Below are 20,513 nucleotides of genomic sequence, written 5' to 3'. Positions count from 1 at the left end.
GCCAACCTGAGGACAAAACGGTGAACATGCTGTTTTACTTACAACTGGTTAGAAACGAATGCAGAACAAAGCAAAACTCTTGCCAGGTGATGTAATCTACTGTGTTTCTTGCATCTTTTCCCATATGCGTAGCCTTGGCTTATTATGGTTGCTGCAATGTTCTTAACACTAAAAAGCCTGACAAAAAAGGAACTTACAAGTACTTACTATTAACCAACATTGTTAGTAAATCATGCATTATGCAAGAGATTTTTGCTTTGGTTTATAAAGGAACATATGCTTTGGAGGACTGTGCTTTGAAGGGTTCAACTTCCCAGATAAGAGGGGCTTTTTTAGAATTTTTTTTTTTTTTTCTAAATTCAGTTAACTGCAATTGGACACAGAATAAAGTGTTTGTAAGACGCCTGTTCTAAATGCACTGGGTCAAGCCTGCAAGGAAACGGAGAAATCAGATCTCTATGTCTAACAGTAATATCCAAAATCTTTACTAGCATTCAACTTTTTACAGTAAAATTCCCAAGACACAAAAAGATCTGTTTCTGACATATCCAAAAGCAGCTATCAGGGTAGAAGAGTGTGTTCGAACCCCAAATTCCATTTAGACACCCAAACACACCCAAAACATACCCAAGAAATAAGCATTAATGAAAATGCAGTCCTGCCAATGCTTTCATTCAGAAACAGCCATAGAAAGAATGTCATCTACAGTCCTTTGAAAAGGAGTGCACAGGTTTCCTTCCTCCTAGGTGACTGTCTTAACCGTTACACTCTGCAGAGTGAAACGGCTTCAAAAGAAATTAACTGAGAGCATTCAAACCTCTGATATCCCCTATACACATAAGCAAGCAGAAGAGACAGAAAAAGCAAATTAGCACTTCCTCTTATAACCATTAGTCTGCTGCCCTAAATACAGACACCTTCGCATCTATCTGCAACAGCTGAGGGCTGTAGCCATTTTAACTCCAGGACAGCATCCAGAACTGTAAATTCCTAGTAGAGATAAAACCTAAGCTCCAGTTCTTTTTCGCCCTCAGGCTTAAATCAGAATAATAGACAGGCAGGAAGGGTCTTCTGCTGATCTCATAACGCTCCATTCAGATTGGCAGAGTTTAGGCTGCTAAAAATCACAATTCCCCAGTAACATTTCACACTGCACAACTTGATTCTGGCATGCTACCAGCAACCCTGAAGATATAATTAGTGCTGTGTAGCCACTGTGACTATTTTCCACTTCTGCAGTCCTCGCAGATGGAACACAAGCAAAACACATCTTCCACCTCCTGTTTTTTTCCCCTCATCCCGACCAAATGCTTTCTGGACTGTATATGTTGTATGGGAAATGGACAGACCAATTCTAAATGAACTTCTCCAGAAGACTTGAGTAATTCCACCCAGTTTAATACACAAAGCTCCCTTGGAGAATTGTACAAGAACACAGACACAGCAGAACCAGAAAAACAGCAGAGCATTGAAAGTTTGAAAAATTCTTGTATTTGGCCACTCCAAGTGTAAAGCAGACTTGTTTCTGTATTATTGTACTTCTCTACATTAAAAACAATAGCTAAAATGACATAATCATGTGTTATTTTTCCTGCTTCATGTCATACAGAAAAGTGAGAAAAGCTAAGGCAGATTCAGGCCCCAGAGTGTAGAAAATCTGTACCCCAGTACTTCCACAATGGGAAGAATATAATTGAAAAGGAGGCAACAATCTACAGAAAAGGCTTGAAGGGTCTTACGAGCAAATAAACTAGATATCCGTCACACAGGCCCTCAGCTCCAATCCTGACTTTCTCAAAGACTTTCAACATGGCATCATTCAGGCCATTTTATCTTTCTCAGGTCTCCTATCCAAAACACAAACAATAGCAGGTATAAAAATACTTCCCAATTGCCTGTCCAAAAGGTGCTGCTCAGACCAATTCAGGCCTGCACAGTGCTTCAAACATAAATTTCCTTAATTATCTTATGAAAAAAAGCAGGTGACCTAAAAAACCAAACCAAGTCACACCACACCTCATCACTCAAGTCAGGTACTTCTACAACCAAGTTTCAGTGAACCAAAGGGAATATAAAAATGGAAAAGCTTTCATCATATGCCCTTTAACCAAAAGGAAGATGTTAAGTTGTCCAGGGTACCTTAAAACGCTGTATTTACCAGCCTCTGAAGCTAGGCACAATCTAAACAATTTCTCTAATCTAGATTTTTGTTTGCTTCTATGTAGGATACTGTAGTTGCTAAGTATCTTTAGACTACAATTTATGCTTCAAATTGGAACATAAAAAAATGAAAATGTCATATATATTTGCCAGTTTTATTAGACTCTCATCTTAGAGAGCTTCATTCAAGTAAGTAGCTATTCTGAAGCCACTAGAGACTCATCCTAAGGACTACTCACATGAGTAAAAATCTGCATAAGAAAGCCCTTAGTTCATAGTCCAAGAATTTAAACTGTAGTTAAAGGTGTCATGGGAATTACACCACCATTTTAATTAAATGCTATAAGATCTTGCAGACAGATTCAAGATTAGCACCATCTGTTTTGGTTACAGTGTTTCATTTCACTACATCATCCTCACACAGCAACAAAATATCATTTCACACTCTACTCAAGCCATTTAAATACCAGATAAAATTTATGTCATCTTGATACACCTCACTAGGAAGGAAGGAAGGAAGGACAAAAGGACGAAGACAGGAGGACTGAAAAATACTCTTTAGCAACGCATGCTTATGGGGGAGGCAAACACACACGCTGACAAGAACTCTTGTCCCCCACTCCCACCGAAATAAAATATTTAGTAACATCTGCCCAAGTCCCTGTCAAGTGAATTGAAAGAAGAGAGGCAAGAAACACATCAAGGAACAGAGGAGATTGCTTAACTAAAAAAATAGCGTTTTTCATGGCTATATATTATTTCTACACTCTGAGAAAGATTCCTATTTGGATAGCACAACTTTCTACAGTAAGACTGAAGCAGCAGCAAGCACCTGTACACAGAAATTCTCTTGTTTTTACTCCCGGGCCTGTAATTCTCTTGGTTTAAAAAAACAAAACAAAACAAACCATCTCAGTCCTTCACAGTCTCCTGAAATCTGAGCATTTACTAAACTACACATTAACATTCCCCTCTTTATCCTATCCATTTAAAAAAAAGTGAGGAATGGTTTGTGTTCCCTTCCCTCAGGGCTTATTCCTTCTGCCCCTTAAAAAGGGAGGAACCATATGGCAGTGAAGAGAGGCCTTATCGTGCACTGAACGAGCCATGGCTCAGCTTCAACATGACATTTCTGTCAGGTCAAGCTACTGGCAGACAAGCATTGCAATAACTACATAAACAAGGTTCTTCAAACTTTTTCATAGTCTGAATTCAAGAACGGAAAAACCCAACACTTTAAAAAGAGATATCTAATTCTGAAATGGCCCTCACATGGCCAACAGACAAACCGTGGCATGCTCAGTGCTTCAGAGAGCTGAATGATCAGTTGAGTTGAGCGTCATTGTTCTTAATATTCAACTGATCAACAGTCGAATGACATGTTTGACTTTAATCCTTTCACTGTGTAAGGCACACAGTCAAGTGGCTGGAAAAAAAGAAGATAAAGGAGAGGCACTAAGAATCTTTTAAAAATGAAGGATGAAAAAAATTACCTTTTTTTTGTTGTTGTTCATTTGCTCTTAAAACCAGCAAGAAACTGAGCACGCTACTGCATGCAGCACGTGTGCCCATAACAGCTTTCTGCTGGATAAATCTCTTCACTCCCTACCATGCTGCCCTCTTCCTTCATACCCCCTGGAACAGATTATCTAAATGCTACTACTTCAGAGCTGTTTGTGACAAGCAACAGTGTCAGGGCATTTGTATGTCATCTTTTATCTTCGCCAAGTCTCAGTGAAGGATTTAGCTGTAACCAAAATCCTATTATCAGATATCTTCCTGATGGACTTCTGTACCTGGGGACATGTGAAATACTATATCATGGTATCGAGGACCAGAAAACAAAGACACTTCTAAAATAACAGAGTCCACATATACCAATATTAAAAGCCACAAACTAATAGCATGAGCTGTTATGCCCAACAAGTAAACAGTACTGACAGAAGTGAGGTGCTTTTTCTTCTCTCTCCTAGATATCAGTGTGATTCTGCCTATGTGGGAGAGGAGACAGCCAGGAAGATTAATAGATTGTTTCAAAGAAACAAAAGTCAGACTAGTCTCGAAAGGAATTTGAGGTGGCAACTAACATCTTTACCAGTGGAAAATATAAAAGGACTCCAATATTAATGCTCGAATTTCAGCAGATGCAGAAGCTACCAACAAAGAAGTTTTGAGTGGCAAGCATAACAAAAAGAACAATCTGATAAAAGGGCCCAAATTGCTAATATGTATCCCAACCGTCACAGAATTTCAAGGTTAAATACCAAAGTAAAACACAGCAGAAGGAAGGAAAATGAGCGCACTCTGACCTACTGAAAGAGAAACAGTATCTTCCTGGAGTCCACTGCAAAAACAGGTTGGCAAAACAAAACCAAACTTTATAAATTCTTATCAACAAAACAGAAGGTGACACAGAAATTGTCAGGCCATCACAAATATCGCGTAGGTCTGCACCTTCATCGCTCACTGCAGTTCTTGTTTCACCATATCAAAAAGTAAAGAAAAAAGAAAAATTACAGGAATGGTCAAAAAGTATGTAGTCCATACAACAAAAAGCATTCAAGGATTAAGTCTGTTTGGTCTAAAAGAGGGAAACTATGATGATCTCTAGAAAACAGCTGCTGATTGTGTCTTCCAGGTATCAAATCAAATTAGCAGAATGCAAACTCAAATCAAAATGAGATGGCTGAACTTTTTGTGTCAGGATAAAAACCTAGGTACTAGTATAAAAATCGTCTATTAAGTATCTACCTGGTTCAAGAAATCTCTCAACCAAATATATAGAGAGCCTGGGAGATGATTCAAGCAAAGTAATTACTATGTCCTTGACCTACTCTTATCTCTTTCTCCAGGTAACTGCTACTGTTCACAGGTGGGAGCACACTTGCAGCAGATTTTTCGGGTCTCTTGTTCATCTCCCAGAAAAACTGCAGCATTGCTATGAGCGGCTACAGCAAACCTCCAGGTAACCTCCCAAATACAGAAAGTCATGTAATACAGCTTGCTGTCATTGACAGCACAGCAGCTGTTAAACTGATAAGCACCAACACAATGCTTCGTTAAATCCAGCAGGCCCAACAACCACCCGCCACCCTTGAGACAGGAGGCTTTGATGGACTTTTGTTCTGATTCAACAAAGCTGTCCCCGTGCTGTGTCACTCAGCCAGGTACCATACTGGCATCTTTGAAATCTTTATCAGCACACGAGGAGCAGCATCAACGATCACCCTCAAAATAGCTCTCAGATCTGCCATCCTCGAGTCAGTACCAAATGTCCATCAATAAAACAGTAATAGTCATTCAGGACCAACTCTAGAAACTTTTAAAAAATTCATTATAAAACAACAACAACAAAATAAGGAATTTTTGAGGGAAGACCTTTGCATTACATCATCTTTCCCCTTCAGTGAATGGCTTTAGTCAGCAAATCTCCCACCCCTTAACTGATTCAGCAAATCTTGGTACAAGGTTCCAAAGCGGTGCCTGGCTCCTTCCGCTGTAACGGCTGTAACTAAGTTCATCAGAGGGCTGAGATTTAGCCATTACTTAAAAATATGCATTCGAGTCAAAAATATTCAAGATGCAAAAATACAAGGAAACTGAAAGGTGGCAGCAACAACTTCTCAGGTCAGCATGTGATGGAAACTCACGTAGGCACACCCTTCCACACACTCGTACCTAGTGGCTTTTGCACCAATACAGACATGTGAAATGGGAAGTTCTCATGCCAGTCTCACCACCAAGCATGAGAAAGGGAAACGGAAAAGAATCACAACAACAAAGCAGGTATTGAATCAGTAGGAATCTAGGTTTCAGAGGACGCTACTACACAAGACCCACACATGTACTTGGAGAACATACCTACCCAATCAAGCCAACAGACAAGTTTAAAAACAAGACATGGTGGGGTTTGATTTGTTTTGGGTGTTTTTGTGGGGAAGAAGTGGAATGAAGTCTACTCATGTCAGAACTGAATGTATGCCAGTGTAGGCTGTATGGAATCATACAATGCCTAGAAGCAAAATGCCATCTCCAAAACAGAAGACAGAAGGAACTGAATACGTTCTTTTCATTTTAACACACCCGAGGTTTAGGTAGTGAACCAGCCTGCAGGTCAGGTTACAGACACTATTTTACAGACCATGCCAGCAGGTACTTCTGAGTTCCATAACATTTCAGCTAGTTTCTTCACAAAAGGGAATCCATTCTATTTTAACTTCTGAGTAGATGGCTTAGAGCAGATAATAAAATGAAAGCTACAACTGCACACTTCAGATAGCACACAAAAGAAAGCAAACGAACATGCAACTTGCTAGCCAAAGAATCCCTCCCTCATTCTAAGACAGGATGATTAGGTTTGCAAGTCCCCTTCAAGAAGACAGAATCAGAATTAAGTAATTGCCCATTTTCCAAATCTAAAAAAAATATCCCCTTACAGAAAAGTAGTCCAACATATGAAAAAAGATGACAAAAGCAAACCTGAAAGTGAACGAAGGAATCTTCTCTCTTCCCTCAACTTCAACTTTTTTTGGTTTTTTGTTTTGTTTTGTTTTTTAACTGAAGGAGGAAGGAAATGTTAAGCATCAGAGTCATACAATGGACTATCAGATGCTTCCCAAACCAAGTAATCTGACATATGGGCCAAAAAAAAAAAAAAAAAGGCAGGGGGGGGTGGGCTGGAGGAAGTAACAACCAGAGTAAACTTTGGCATACTGAGTTAAAGAATGCAGTTCCTTTTCTTCCCTTATACAAAAAACTGTATTTAAGAGCTCAGAACGAGAACATTTTTGTACACCACATCTAAGCAGAACTGCTTAGTGAATGCCAACAACAGCTCACATAGTCGTTTTACGAATGTGTCCATCACTGACCTACAAAGCAATCCACACTGCGTGCCCGAATGGGCCCTGGCCCAGACTCCTGGCTCCAGGCTAGGAAGGTAGTAGCTGCAGAAATACAATCAGACAGCCCTGCTTCTTTAATATCAACATTGTCTTGACCGCTGACATCAAAAAACGCTCAAATTGTTAGGCAGTCTGCCAAAAATCCCTTAGCCCTTTAAAAAAACACCACCTGAAGAACTCTTTCGTATGAATCTTCTTTAATATAGAAAGTATCAAATAAATCCACTACATGACTGGTCATGTAGATTCATTTTGCCAGCTTTCTTACTGTCATTCCTGCAAAGACAAGAATCCAGCAGCTCCTGCCAGAAGGAAATTACGGAAATTCACAGAGAACTCAAGTCAAAATTTTATTAAAATACACACATATTATTAAATAACCAGAAACATTGGGCTAAAAATAAAACCAGCAAATTCAGAATAAAGTAATTTAACCAATTAATCTGTTCTGTCAGCAAATTATTTTTTATAAAAATACTTGACAAGATGTTCCTCGGATTAATTTTATAACTCAAACAGAACAATCTACAAATTCAGTAATATTGTGCACACAGATGAAGTGGGACTCTCAAAAACCTGACACTAAGAGATTGCAGATATACTAGACTAGATTTGAAAGCTTCCTAGTAAACCAGAGACTCCAATCAGAAAAAATCATTGTTTTATACTGTAAGAAACCAACAGATTTTGAAACTTATGTCTCATAGCTGTCATCATTACCAAAAAATGGAAGGTTGCCAATGCCTGGTCAGTAGGTACAGAACAGTTTTCCTCTAAATTTTGTTTTCAGTCCTCTGTTCTCACAAAATACTCTATTTTATAGGCAAATATGGTGCTATAATAGGCAACAAGGCACTGACCACAGCATAGCTCTTTTAAAGCTAAAAGATTAATTAAATGAAGTTTTACTGAACAAGCTTTAAATTTCCTTCTCTAAGACATGGATTGTGGTTACACAGCCACTTTGATCTCACTTCAATCCACGCCGCTGCCAAAACTTAGCATGGAGAGAGAAGAATAAGGGGTACAGAGCTGGCTAGGGAGTGAGAAGGGGGAAGAGCTTTTCACTAGGTCAGTTCCATGATCCAGGCTTAAATGTGAGCTTATGAATCATTCTGGGGTCACCAAGTTTAGAATAAAAGTGAAGAGGGAGGGAGAAAAAAAAAATGAAAGAGGGGGAAAAACCCACATCTTTTACTCTGTAATTAATATTTTCTTTTCATAAATAAGAATAGTACACTACACTAACACTGGCTAACTAAAGAGAGGCAAGTGCCTAATGAGAAGGGATACAGAAATAAGTGTGTCATATCGTATACTAAAAATTAACTTCAGTAGACTGTTGATTTTTCTCCATTTTCATAAGCTGATTAAACATATTCCTTAGCATAGGGACAAGGTCTTTGTGTATGTTTGAGCTCATCTGTGTTAGTCACATAAATGTAAATATTGCCTAGGGGCACATTATACAACAGCAACACACAATAAAATCTCCCGTCTCAAAGAGACAAAAGAGAGAATGCCACTAAAAGCTCACATTTCCATATGCACTACTGCAATTCTGCTCAGTAAAGTGAATTAAGCCACACATGACTCAATGAGAAATAACATCTTTTAAACAGACTGAGGCAGGAAGTGAGAGTCAGGATTTATCAAAATTAATCAAAATTCCCAGCACAAGCCAAAGGAAGGGCTGCTGAAACCTTTTACATCTGTAAGATACTAAAAAACAGGTATCATCTTACTGAGCAAAATGCTAAGAACCCTCCTGACCTGAAAAGTTAAATTACTAGATGGTATCAAAAGGTTCAGACGTCATCATGATTTTACAGTATAGCGATCATACTAATGCAAGACTGCGTAACTAGCTGAAGCCACAGCAGGAAACGATGCAAGCCGTCATTGTTAGTATCACAGGCCTGGTACCCCTGCGGTATATGCTTCACAACTGTGTGCAGAGGGAACCTAACGCAGTGGTTCTGTAATATTCTGAGGTCTGTTAGAGCAGAATAATTTTATTAGATGGTTTCTTTTTGAAACTACCAGTTGCTGTTGGGGAACTCAGGGAAAGAGGACCTATTTTTAAAGCAATACTTAAAGCTTAAAATGGAAGCGGTATAAAAGTTTGGTCTGATGAAGAAGGGTGTCCCCATGTAAATACATACTCCAGATCAACAAATCTCCTGGATTTGGCTTGGAATCTTCTGTTAAAAACACTTGTGCACTTTCAAAACTGGTAAGTTAATACTAAAATGAGCACCCTTCTAGTCAGGGCAGTATTTTTTTCATATTATTTGAGTTACTATGGCACCAACAAGTTGCAAATTCCACTGTACTAGACTCTACAAAAATAGTGCACTACTCACAGAACAGTAAATGAATACACACAGACTTGAAAGAATATAAAACTATACTACTCCAGGTGTTCTTAGGTTGTCTGTAGGATTCCCACAAACATGCTTAGGAAAAGAGTCTGTAGGACAGCAATGTAGTAAATTTGTGGACATCAACTAGTAACCTTCCACAAATACAATGGAACAGCTAGAAAAAAAACACCACAAAGATACTAATTTATATTTTGATGATCCTGGTGTGTATTGGAGTCAAGAGAAAGCCAGTACCAAATGAAAAATTAAAAGGCAGAGAAGGAACAGGACTCAAGGCTTTGGAAGTGAAAGCACAGTTAACTTTAAGGAGATGTAACAGGAGGAGACAGTGAACAACTGCAGAAAGGTGCAACACGGTCCCAGTCACAGGATGCGAGAGAAACTTTGTAGCAGCGTTCTTGATACAGCAGGGATGTTTTTCAAACACGGATATGGGATGCTAAAAATGTAAAAGCAAAGACTGGGGGTAGTTGGGTGTAATTCCCTGTAGTGATCCAGGAAAAGTGGAGACAACAGGTTAGGCATTCTCAGTCAACAGAAAGCTCCAAGCAAGCGTAGACATTCAACTGATCACAAAGTGTGACATTCCAGTAACATTGATGGTTTTTTGGTGTTTGAAAAGCAGTGCATCTGCGCACACACACACCCCACCCCCCCTTACCAAGGCACAACATCTTTGAAAACTTAAGACAAAAAAAAATGAAAACAAAATCCATAAAAATTCCTCCTTCATCTAATGACTGAAGTTAATCAAGTTAATGCATTCAGCAGATATATCTCATATGCAGCACATTTTTTTTTTCCACTGAAACTCAAAAATTTTAGTTTCTTTAGATTGTTTCAAAAGAAGTGCATTGTCAAGAAGGAAAACAGAAGAAAGCTCTACGTATAGTATTACAGAGTTCCTTCTTTACTCCCCTTCACATGAGGAAGTGCTCTCAGAAGCAGAAGGGGAAAAAAATTCCAGATCAAATGAATCTGGTGGGTTTTGAGAACTAGAGTTATGATGTCAACACTGCACTATGTACAAAAATCCAGAAATATGTATTTTCTGATAGTATTACAGCAAGTGAAAATGATGATTCTTAAGATGTATTAAAGAAAATAAACCTAGGTAACTACATCAGCCTAACACTTGAGTATTTTCTTAATCACGTTGATGTTCACAACAGCCATCTCACCAAAGGACTCACGCTGTCACCAAAATCAGAAGACAGTCACTGGAGAAGGATCCACACCCCCAGTATAGGTGTACGTTCAGAAGATGATCAGGATTTCAAGAAAACCTCACTCAAACATTTCTTAGTGGCCATCTTGGGATTCTTTGGCATGTTTTGTCCTGAACCAAAATGTCACTCCTGCGCACCCATTTTTCTTTGTGCAACGTTCAGAAAAGGTTAGTTACCCAACACAGATTCATTAATTCCACTCCCAAAGCTGGGCAAGCTAACTGAATGTCACTCCATCCTGATCTCTTTGCAAATCCGGGTCTATTTTCTTCAAACTCGCACCCTAGTAGGTACCATTAAACTGTCAAATACTCTGACAGGACATCATAAAAACCTACCACTGAAGTGATTTAAAACCTGAAATAATCTTTCATTAGCAGGAAGTAAGCAGGCCTTCTAATGTCATTTTTCTACTTCTATTTTGTTACCTAATAAAATTCAAGATGAAGATAACTCAAGAATCAAATACTTTTAGAAAACTTAAGAGGTTAATTCCATTTCTTAAATGGAATAAATTCTTACACATAAATTCACACCTACATAAAATTTCAAACAAGCAAGGTATCTACTATGCAGTGATGTAACATCCTGCACGCCAAAGTAACAGCCTACTGCTTGGAGCACGGCATTTATGATAATACAATAAGCAAGAACACCTACTGGTTAATTTACTGCTACTTAAGGATTTGGTTGGGCAATCAACCATTTACTATGAAGTCCTTTACTGACAGCTATGCAACACTGAAGTGTACCTCACCAGCAACCTCTGCATTCTTTGTTTTCTGATGCCATGAAAAACCTTTAAGAAAATCATTCAAATGCCATCTCAGATCTCCTTGACTCCTTTCAGTTTCATCCTGAAAACAGCAACAAAACTCACTGATGGAAGACAACAACGTCTGTTTCTGTTTGTGAACTGAAAAAAGTAACAGCAGCAGTGACCTTTAGAGTTTGTAAATTCGTCTTTGAACATTAACTGGAACAAAGACACAATTCCTACTAACCAGACCTTTCTGGCAGCAGGTTTCTGTAAGAACACATTTAAACAAGTACTCACGACATCTTCCATACCAGCTTCTATAAAGTCCTCTATAAATAGGTCTCACTTTCCAAGAACACAATCGTGTCTTTTCCAGGCTGAAGACTCCTACAGTATCTAATCTTTCACCACATGAAAGCTAGTCCAAATTTTAGGTCGTTCCTGACACCCTCTGCTGTACTCTTTTCCAGCTCCAGAATATGAAATGTTATGCAACTTCATCCCGGTTTTCAGAGACTGACTTGTGCCTTTGGATCCAGCACAGCAGCTAAGCCAGACACTTGAGGAAACATCTTCGTACTTCGTGCAAGCCCTCACCATTGTATGATTAACCCTTACTCACAGGAAAAGTCAAATTAATTTCAGTAAGACTACTTTTATGATTAAGGTTTGTTCATAGGAAGACTGTTTGCCGGCTGGGTCTGAAGTTTTAATACAAAGCTTATTACCTCAGAACACTTTGTCTCTAAATAGTTATTAGACAACTCCTAATTAGTATTTAAATAAACTGGCCCCTAACAATTGCTTATTAAATACTGTTTTCATAAACAGACATTCTTTTTCAGAAGCAGCAGCAGACATTTTGACTACTGCAAAAAGAGAGTTAGAATAAATATAATTTCTTCTACTGCTGTGCTAGAAACAGAGCCATTTCAGACAGAATGTGTGTTTTTAATGAGCAAGCCTATTAAGCTGCTGTGTATGCCAGTACAAACAAGTTTGTGTCTGAGGTGTATTCCGATGACAAATATGCAAACTGGCCCTTACACCATCTTACTAAGAAATATCCTACATTTAGAGCAAAATTCTAGATTTCTTTGCGTAGGTTGTCAGTGGGGTTTTTTGCGTGACAGAGCATACAAACATTAACCCATCTTCTAGAACAGCACTGGATTCCTGCTTCAGAATAGAGCAATACACAATACAGACAACAGCCCTTTGCGTCACTAAGTCCAGAGGGACACCTCATGAAACCCAACCAGGCAAGCTGGAGATCACACTCAGCATCTGGATATTCAAAGCTAACTTTGAAACCTTAACGTATGACTGTACCTTCCCTCCTGTGAAATCTTTTGAGCCAAGAACACTAAGAACCTCTGTACGTTCTGAACGTCACTGAAAAAAGATAATCAGTTACTAATAAGCTTTTAGAAAATATTTTCTATAAAAAGATTCAGAAAAAACAGTGGTACCTAACCTCTCTCTAAAGACTCTCTACAGTTGCCAGAAAAAGAAGCTAGAAATCATTGTTAAACCAACCCAAATCCACGACAGCACAGTCACAGACAAACTCACCACAGAGCTCTGGCTCCTCTGCGGTGGGGAGATAGCATTCCTTCTTAAACAAAACAAATGTTTGTGGGAAGAAATATTATTTAAACATAAACAAACAGAATCACAGTAGATTATAACTATTTCAGAACTGTAATTCTCCAGTCAAGAACATTTGTGATTCACACCGAAAACAAAGCCTGAGATAAAAAAATTTGTCAACTTCTAATAGCAGAATCAGTTTAAAAAGATTCGTAATCCACCTCACTCCTAAAGAATGAATGAATTCCCATCAACAGTTGATTTAGTTTGTGAATGTTTCTGTTCTGTTACACTGAAAAAGTAAATTATTCGCAAAAGTTTCTCTAATTACTCATCCAGACTACTGTAGCTTTAACACTTCATAAATTTTGAAATAACTATGACAATTTGAGGTTAAAGTGTCAATGGTATTGGCCACATATTTCCAGTCAGTACTTCCTTTCTCCATATCTTTCACTGATACATAAATCCTAACAAATACTAACATATTATAAAATAAATCACCCTAATCGTTTGCATATATGCTATATTAAAAAAAAAATACTACTACTTTATTGCCTTTTTTTTTTTTTGCAATTGGGAGCCAGAAAACAATAAAAACCTTACAGTCTCATACATAGCACCACATTAGAGATATGGATACCTCCCACAAAATTACATGGGAGATTAAAGGGTTGCACATTATACTCATTATTATTATTAAACCCACTTGCAAAAGAATTTTGCTAAACTTATTTAAATGATATTACACACCCACTTGAATTTTAACATTTCCTTATTCGAGTAAGGTGGAAAAAAAAAAAAAAAGAGACCAAACCACAGTAACTATGAAATAACTTCACTTTATAATTTATGCTAATTGCACACCAACAATTATTTTTGCCAGTGACAGATCTGCAGACTGCAGCTACATGAAAAGTTACGCTTCTCAAAAACACACTACTTGCTTCTCCATTAATAAGTGGGGACTTCTCAACTCTCTTTCTGTAAAGGACAAACCATTCACTACCTTGCTCTTGCAATCAGAGACAATTGTCTCCCTCATGCTTACTGCTTCATTTTTCTTACTGGGTAAGAGCAGTCTAGTCAAAATCACCATAACAATTCCTGCATCTCGATACATACAGCACTGCTATATATTTATAAATACTAGAAAATGCTATCAAACAGAAGCATAGATACAAACTTACGTAACAGTTCAATAAAAAGCCAAAGTAAGAATCACATTTATTCTCACGGAAGAATCTCTGAGCCAGTTTCCTAGCAGCATAAGTGACTACGGCTCTTGTCCCAGATTCTTAAAAGGTATGAACAAAAATAAAAAACAAACATACATACATTATAAAAAAAAAAAAAAGGCAAAATAATGCACTTACTGCAATAAAAGATAAAAACATAAAACAAAGAGCTTCATCATTTGCATGTCTAATTAGTTTTCTTTCTTTTTTTCCCCTTAATTCCTACAAGGGAGCTAAAAACAATCTCTTCCTTTCAACTAGAAAAAGAGCAACATATGCACCCACCTCCAATTCTGGCAGAGCTCTGATACGGGGATCTTTCATACACGCTATCCCCAAACTTGCATTACAAGTTTTCGTTTTAACTAGACCATACCATGCGCTAAAAAAGTCCCTCCTTCCCTCCAACACTCTCCCTGGTAGCACTAGAAGGCTCCTGATGATCTAAGAGTCCTCTCGCTCAGTCAGCTGTTGCCCAGCCAGAAGGGATAACGTTCCTCTATGTGTCAGGTAAAATAAAGCAAGGTATTTCCAAATGACTTTGCCCTTACACGGAAACAAATTGTTTTCTTGTTTTAAATTACAAATCTGTAGCTAGTCAAAACTGATACGGTAATTTCTGCAACATGAAACCACGCAATGCGTGTAGGAAGTTGTCAATTACCAGTAAGATGGGCAGACAGCATCTATGCAAACAAGCTATCCAGCATACTACATTTTCTGCTGCTGTTTTTCTTCAGAGAAGAAAAAATTAAAAGGTTTGGGTTTGTTGGTTTGGTTTTTTTTTACCTCTTGCCCCCAAGCACGATCTATGCAAAGAGGAGACAGCACGCTGTAACAACAGCTGACGTGCAGTCACAAGAGCCCAGAGCCTCAGTCCGACAGACAATCACACTACATGACTGTTCGCTGCTGCTGAAATGGCGTTTGTCGTTGTGAAAGGAGAAAAACCCCCCAGTTTGGGAGGCACAAAGCACACAGGGCACGGAGAGCCAAGGGAGGCGGGGAGAAAGGGCTGTTTACCAGGGAAGATGGTCGTGCACGCAGGCAGCGCAGGCAGGGGACACACAACCCGCTGCCTCTGCGCTCTCCGACCCAGAGGAGCGCAGCTGGGAGAGCGATACCGACACTCGCAGCAAACCACGTTAAAGAGCAAAATAAACACGGGGAGCCGGGGCTGGGGGAGGGGCCAGCGGAGGAGCAGCCCCACGGGCCCCGACTATAAAGCCCCTGGCAGCTGCACCCAACCGGCGAGCTCGCTGCGCAGCGGAGCGCCCGGCTAAAGCCGCGGCCGCCGTGTCCGTCCATCCCCCCGCCCCACACACCGCCTCCCCCCCCCCCGCCCCCCCCGCCCCGGGCACTCACCAGCGAGAAGAGGTTCGAGTGACAGTCCTCCAGGCTGGCCCCGTTCGCCACCCAGTTCGCCGCCGCAGTCATGATCCTCGGCGAGCCCGGCCGCCAGAGCGGGGCATGTCTGAGGAGACGGGCCCGGCGCGGGGGGGGCGGCGGCGGCAGCAGCGGGCGCTCCCCGGGGCAGCGCGCGCCTCCGCCGGCCGGGGCGGCACCCGCGGGCCGGCCCCTGGCGGCGGGCGGGCGGCGCGAGGCGGGGGCGCGCGGCCGGCAGGGGGCGCGCCGCGGGCGGGCCGGGCAGGGCCGGGGGGGACACGGGACGGGGCGGGCGGCCCGGCCGCCGGGCGGGCGCCGAGGACGGGGCGGGAGCGATCGTCCCCTCCCGTCCCCGGCCGGGCGAGCCTCAAGCCGCGCGGGCCGGTCCGGCGGGGGCCCTCTCCGGCGGGGCGCGGGGGGCGCCCGGGTCCGAGCCGCTCAGCAGGCGGCGGGGGCGGGGGAGAAGCCGCCGCCGGTCCTCCAGGCCGCCTCAGCACCGCCGGGGCGAAGAGAAGAAGCGGGGGGGGGCCCGGGGCTCTCCTTCCGCGTCCAGGTCTGGGCCCCCCTCCCCCCCCCCGGCCGGGGCACACGTCGCGGCCAAGGGCGGAGGGGGACGGAGCGGGGAGGGTCTTCTCCCGCGGCCCGGCGGCGGCCCCTGCGGGACACGGGCCGGGCGGGGCGGGGGGAGGGTCCCGGCCCCGGGCAGTGGCGGCGGCGGCGGGCGGGGGGCGCTGTCTCGCGTGCCGGCGGAGGCCGTGTCCCCTCCCCTCCCCGCCCGGCCGCCCCTCGCTGCTGCCGCCGCTGGCTGCGGGTGGATGGTGTTTTCCTCCTCCTGCTGTTGCTGCCGCCGCCGCCGCCGCCTTGTTTACGCTCCGTGCGGGGCTCCCGGTGCTGCGGGCGGCGGGCGGCAGCCCCGGCCCGGAGCGGGAGCACTGTCCCTGCCCGTCCTCGCCCCCCTCCGCCTGGCGCTGCCCGCCCAGCGGCCCCGCTCACCCGCTCCTCCTCACACACTCGCCTCTGCCTCTCTCCACTCTGACAGCAATGGCGGCCGCCAGGCGCAGCTCGCCTCGCCATTGGCCGCCGCCGCCCCACGTGACGCGCGCCGGAGGGCGGGGGCCCGGCGCTGGGGGCTCCCCCCGGCCCCGCCCTCCGCCGCCGCGGCGCCCGCCGGGCCGCTGGGGGCGCGCGGGAGCGGGCGGGCGCTGCGGCGGCGCCGGGGCGGGGGGGCTGGGGCCGGGCGGGGGCCGCGGCCCTCCCGGGGGCCGCCGGAGGCGGCGCTGCCGGGGAGCGGGTCCCGCCCGCCGCCCCTTGGGACAGGACAAACTTTCTCGTTGCGAGCACCGGGGGGGAGGGGGGGGGCAGCTGTGCCGCGCCTTGCCCCGGGCGCTCCCCGGCCGTCCCCGCCGCGGCTCGGCCGCCCCGCGCCGAGGGGCACTCGCCGCCAGGAAACGTTACCTCAAAGCGGCGGGGCGGGGCGGGGGCAGCGGCGGCGCCGGGGCCGTGCCCGACCCCGCTCCCGTCTGCGGAGCCGCCGCGCTTCACCCGGCGCCGCAGCTCGGCACCGCGGAACATCGGCGGGGTTTGCCACAAGCACCTGCGGCTTTTCAAGTAGTTTAAAACTGGCTTCGGAACGTGTTCGGTCCGGGCTTTGAACCCGGGCATCCCCCCGGGAGCTGCCCTTTAAAAGTCAAGTTCAACCCCAAGTTCTGCGGAGCACGTGAAACGGGACTTCGCTAAAACCCAGAGCAGCCCCGCGCTCGTTCGGTTGCAAACAGCGTTTAAGACATTGTGTATAGTTATTTTTTTATAAAAGGAACTCGAAAATACCCAAGTTAAAGAAAGAAATGACATTCATTCCTGTAATAGTCATGGTCTGGAGAAGAAGAAAGGATAGACACAAAATAAACAATAAATATTAAATACTTTGCTTAAAATATATAATTCATAACAAACAGTTTTTTCACTGTTTGTAACGACCCTTTGATGCTAACCAGTGGGAGCCTGACCTGCTTAAGCAGATTAAAGCTCACCTGCCTGAGTTTCTCACTGACGGGAGTGTTCCGCAGGTGATCTAAAGCAAATATTGTTGCTTAAATGATGAAGATTATTTGGCAATTCAGCTTAACACTTTAATACAGAAATGCAGCACGTTTTCAACGATCTGATTCAGTGGAAAAAGTTCTCTCTCTGTGCTCAATGGCAGCTTTCCTTATCGTGATTTTAATCTTATTCAGGCATCTTTTTTGCAATTTACTTTTCTTCATAATAAATTAAGATTAGCATCTATTCTAATGACTGAATGGAGTTTGTTTGGACTTACCTCATAGTAACAAATCTCTAACACAAACAAGCATCACAGCCATTTAGCTAAATTACGTACACAGAGCGATAGACAGAATTTAGGCCAAAAGAAAATTTCCACCAAGAGCAGCACTCTTACCACGTGCGTCCTGCGTCTGACAAATCCGATCCATCGTGCCCCGCTCCCTTCGCTGTCACACCGAACAGGAATTCTGTCTTGCAAACACCGGGCCTATATTAGTGAGAGGAAAAATGTTTTCAAACACAAATTCAATATTACAACTGCAATGTATTTATTTTTTTTTACACCTGTTTGTCGGCCAAATAAAACCTAGACTCACCCTAGGGAGAGACTTTTATTCTCCTTCAGTTCATCTAGGAGAACCAAAGCGGCGCAAAGATGTTGTAAAAGCTCCAAACTGGTAAGGAGCAAAGCTGACAAAGTAGCCAAACTGCCATAGTCTAGAAATTGCTTGCTACAGCCTGGCAATCCAGAATCAGGAGACCATATTACTCCCCTTCCTTTTGGCAACAAGTCTTATAAACAGAGAATACAATCTGACACTTGTAAATATGTCAAGCAATGTGTATTAACCAACCAAGCAATCACATTAAAATAGTCCAGTTCTCTGTAAATACACGGCAGCATCAGCCAGCCAGCCTATCGCTGAATGACGCCTAGGGTACAACAAACCCTTTGAGGAAGTATCCATTCTATTTCTGGAATAAAAGAGCATCCCTTATCATGAAAAAAATGGTTTTCTTATTATAGAAATATTTTGAAATTGGGAATCACATTATTACTTATCCCAGAGAAAGCTAACAATACTGTGCGAATTAGACACCACAGAATTCATGTTTCCTCCATATGCTGCTTACCCTCCAAATGGTATTTCCAGTTGTCAGCATTCCTCTTCTGGATCTTCCAAGTAAAGATGACTTATTATGCTTGATTTTCTCAAGAAAATGTGGGGTCTGACACATGATTCAGATCCATTTTCATGGGGAGAAATGTTAATATACTCACACTGTGCTGCTTTGGCCATGTTTCAGGATTCTTACGAACAGTAGCTACTCTCTAAATTAAAAATCTTTTAGTGTCATTAAATTACCTGTAATGGGTCAATGTTCTGAAGTTGAAGGGTTGCTGCTCGCATTTGTGAAAGGCTACCAGTCAAACATTTTGACCACATCCCTGCATTGCAAAGTTAATTTTGTTTTTAAACTGGAAAAGGATAGCAACTCACTAAAAAGTTTGCCAGTTACTTGTCTTTATGTTCAGTGATCATAGACAAGAAAAATCATTACAGTCTAATCATTCACTTCACAGTAACAAACTAGGAAAGTTCCCTTGCTGTCTTCTGAGAATAGTGATGCTTAAAACAGAAATTGTTCCACTTACAGATATCATATACAAGTGACACTTGCTCATGCATAATTATCGTAGATGGTATGTGGTGGAACGTGTTTCCCAACTCAGGGTATTCAAGTTTTATTCCGTGTTTTCTTTTACTTCTTTTTAAAAATTGATCAACGAACGTGAACAATAACTCTGGGGTTTCCACTTCAACAAAATGACCATTTTTCCGTAGTAGTAAGATACAGGAACTTGGTAATTAATTCTGCCAATGTATTAACTTGCAAGCTGCAATTCCAAAACTCGGACGCAGAAAGGAGTTTCCAGGCTCCTGGAGATCAGTTGGGTCACATTTAGTCTTCACCATACAGAGCTGATAAGCACTCTGGGAAGGAGCCATTTACCTACCCTTACAAAATTAGTCCAAATAGCGATAGGCAAGCTCCTTTTATTCTAGAACAACTATCCTAGAGCCTACGGTAATGATCAAACCTGTTCTTCCAGGAGGATGGCTCAGCAGTTTCGTAGACTTTGTTTCCACCAGCAGGTGTTGCTTATGCTTCAAATTAAACATGGAGGAAGAAACAAAGATGTCAGGAGGCTAAAGCAAAGCTAGAATGTCAAGCAGTTGCTTGGTTTTATTTTGCCTTAAAGTACGACCACTTTGCTGTACTTTCAAGTACCTCTGATTTGTGTAAATAATATTTACTTGAGGAATACAACTGGGTTGAGCACTAGATTTAGACAGGGCTCTCCCAGCTGTGGGTATGGAGAGTTTGGCCCTTCTTAGACCAGTAGCAGAACTGGAGTTCAACCAAGTTTTGTCAGTGTCAAAAAGAAGTGGTGTTTGACATTTCATGTCAAAGACAACTCATGTCTAGGTAAAGCACATTTTTCCACATATTGGAGTTAGACATTATGGTTATTCACTATCACAAATTCCAGGTTTCGCAGTATAAGTAATGATCGTCTTGTGTCTAATTTAATCAACTGTCATTGTTACTGTTTTCTAAATTTTCCTCTCCAGTTGCCTACAATACCCAGTAATGGAAAGGATAGTGTGGGGGAGAATGACCCAAGTTATGAATATAATACAAGCAAATGGACTTTATTCAACATATCAAAAAGCCACAAGGAAAATAATTTTGTTCCTCCCTGCTCTTCAGTTGCTCTTCAATAAATTCTACTCAAGTTAGCA

The 20,513-nt window shown here is 42.5% G+C and overlaps 1 protein-coding gene across 2 annotated transcripts in view; it reads right to left on the bottom strand.

The window, feature by feature from the left end:
• The window catches only part of MED13L (mediator complex subunit 13L), a 201,580-nt gene extending 185,761 nt beyond the window's left edge, over window positions 1-15,819 (bottom strand). For both annotated transcript variants that reach the window (XM_074887679.1, XM_074887680.1), the window contains exon 1: window positions 15,637-15,819. In XM_074887679.1, coding sequence (XP_074743780.1) covers window positions 15,637-15,708 — 72 coding nt within the window. In that variant the 5' untranslated portion in view covers window positions 15,709-15,819. The remainder of the gene's footprint in view (window positions 1-15,636) is intronic.
• Between the last annotated feature and the right edge of the window lie 4,694 nt (window positions 15,820-20,513).

This window comes from Strix uralensis, chromosome 17 (assembly GCF_047716275.1).
Source record: "Strix uralensis isolate ZFMK-TIS-50842 chromosome 17, bStrUra1, whole genome shotgun sequence".
NCBI lineage: Eukaryota > Metazoa > Chordata > Aves > Strigiformes > Strigidae > Strix > Strix uralensis.
This window is presented reverse-complemented; position numbering and strand designations above follow the sequence as displayed.